This window comes from Helianthus annuus, chromosome 15, assembly GCF_002127325.2.
Source record: "Helianthus annuus cultivar XRQ/B chromosome 15, HanXRQr2.0-SUNRISE, whole genome shotgun sequence".
NCBI lineage: Eukaryota > Viridiplantae > Streptophyta > Magnoliopsida > Asterales > Asteraceae > Helianthus > Helianthus annuus.
The window spans coordinates 167,061,723-167,063,274 of record NC_035447.2 but is presented as its reverse complement, the minus strand read 5'-3'; the positions used below and the strand labels follow the sequence as shown (position 1 = coordinate 167,063,274).

Sequence of the window (1,552 nt, the reverse complement as noted above, 5' to 3'; positions counted from 1 at the left end):
CACATAACAGGACATTAATACACTTTTTAGTTAACCCACAACGCATAATCTAAACCAATTCAACTAATCAACTTTAATCCGGTTGCGTTAAAACACAAATCGTCACACAATGTTGTGAGATTTCATGTCATATTGACACTTCATATGACATTCCACTTCTTAGTAACACTTCAAAGGTACATATTATACCATTCGTCCATTCCAAATCTGTTATTAATAGTTTTCTCAGTTTAATATAATTATATTAGTTCTACTTTCTAAATATGCATTAGTGCAATAAAACTTAAATTTGAAGATACTTCAACTCATATTTAATATGAAAAGAAAGACCTACAAAACAATTAGGAACATAAAGCTACCTTAACTATGGGTACTACTATAGTATATACACTTGATGATTTGCATATCTAAAACCGAACCTAGTTACAAGTTACGACTCGTAATTTCGCAAAACACCTTCGTGTTGTAAAGGCAGTATGCTAATAGAAGTGGTAGCATCACTTGGACCTTGTTCTTGAGGTTGAGGTTGAGGTTGTGGTTGTGAAGATGTGGTATTGCTATAGTTCCCACCAGTGAGAATCTTTTGGCATGTCTCTAGTAGCGAATGCCTACAAGTTGGACACGATGAATGGGAACGAAGCCATTTATCGATGCAACGAACATGAAACCCATGATTGCACTTAGGTAATATCTTAACACGCTCACCTTTAGAGAAATCACCTAAGCATATAACACATTCCTTACCCAACCCTGGTAACTGCAACCCATGCCAATAGTTGACTGTCGAGAATGTCTTTAACGCCTTTTTATTAATTCCGGTTTTGGATAACCTTGCCGAGTTGCTTACGGGGTTGGCACCGATTTCCGTGCCAAGTATACTTGTACATCTTAGTACACATTTTATGATGGAGTTTATCCCTAGTGAACAAACTAGCGCGCACAAAAGCACTGATAGCACCATCACCACATTCGAATCAAAGTTGTTATGAAATGAAGGTGGGTTTGATGGAGATGGAGCCGGCGTTATTGTTGTGACCGCCGCAATAAGTTGTTGGTTTATTTGAGTATGAAGTAGGAGTTTTCTTGAATAAATATGATATAACTCATCTTGAAATAACATATTTGATACACTTGACATTTGAAGAGTTTGTGTTAGATGGGGGATGTGATTGGATTCAATGGAAGACTCACCAAGTAGAACATATATATGTATATGTAGAGTGCTTAAAGATGGGTCCAACACTTTTGTATATTGATTGTAAAGCATATATATTCATAGTGGATTGGATTTGACACACCATGTGGGATTTTATCTCTTTGTTTATATAGAATATTTGATCTCCCACCATTATGATCCTCCACCAAGTTTTGTGTATTTCTTTAATAATGGATTCACTATTCATATGGGACATATCCACTTTCTCCAAGTGAAAGGATGCCATGTGTAAGGCTTGATCATCTAGACAATCTTAACTAGAAATATACTTGAATTCAAGTGAAATCCTAAAGGTGTTCGTTTTAGGTATCCGTACGTGAATGTCCTTTGGTTAAA

General features: G+C 36.0%; 1 protein-coding gene across 1 annotated transcript; it reads right to left on the bottom strand.

Moving 5' to 3' along the window:
- Positions 1-283: 283 nt before the first annotated feature.
- Positions 284-1,198, bottom strand: LOC110912496 (RING-H2 finger protein ATL78). The gene has a single exon (XM_022157233.2). It carries the CDS (start codon positions 1,136-1,138, stop codon positions 431-433), a length of 708 nt encoding a protein of 235 aa, XP_022012925.1. The 5' UTR covers positions 1,139-1,198; the 3' UTR covers positions 284-430.
- Positions 1,199-1,552: the final 354 nt, after the last annotated feature.

What these genes read in the sequence shown, in the direction of transcription:
- LOC110912496 (XM_022157233.2), bottom strand. Translation starts at nt 1,138, where the DNA reads ATGTCAAGTGTATCAAATATGTTATTTCAAGATGAGTTATATCATATT.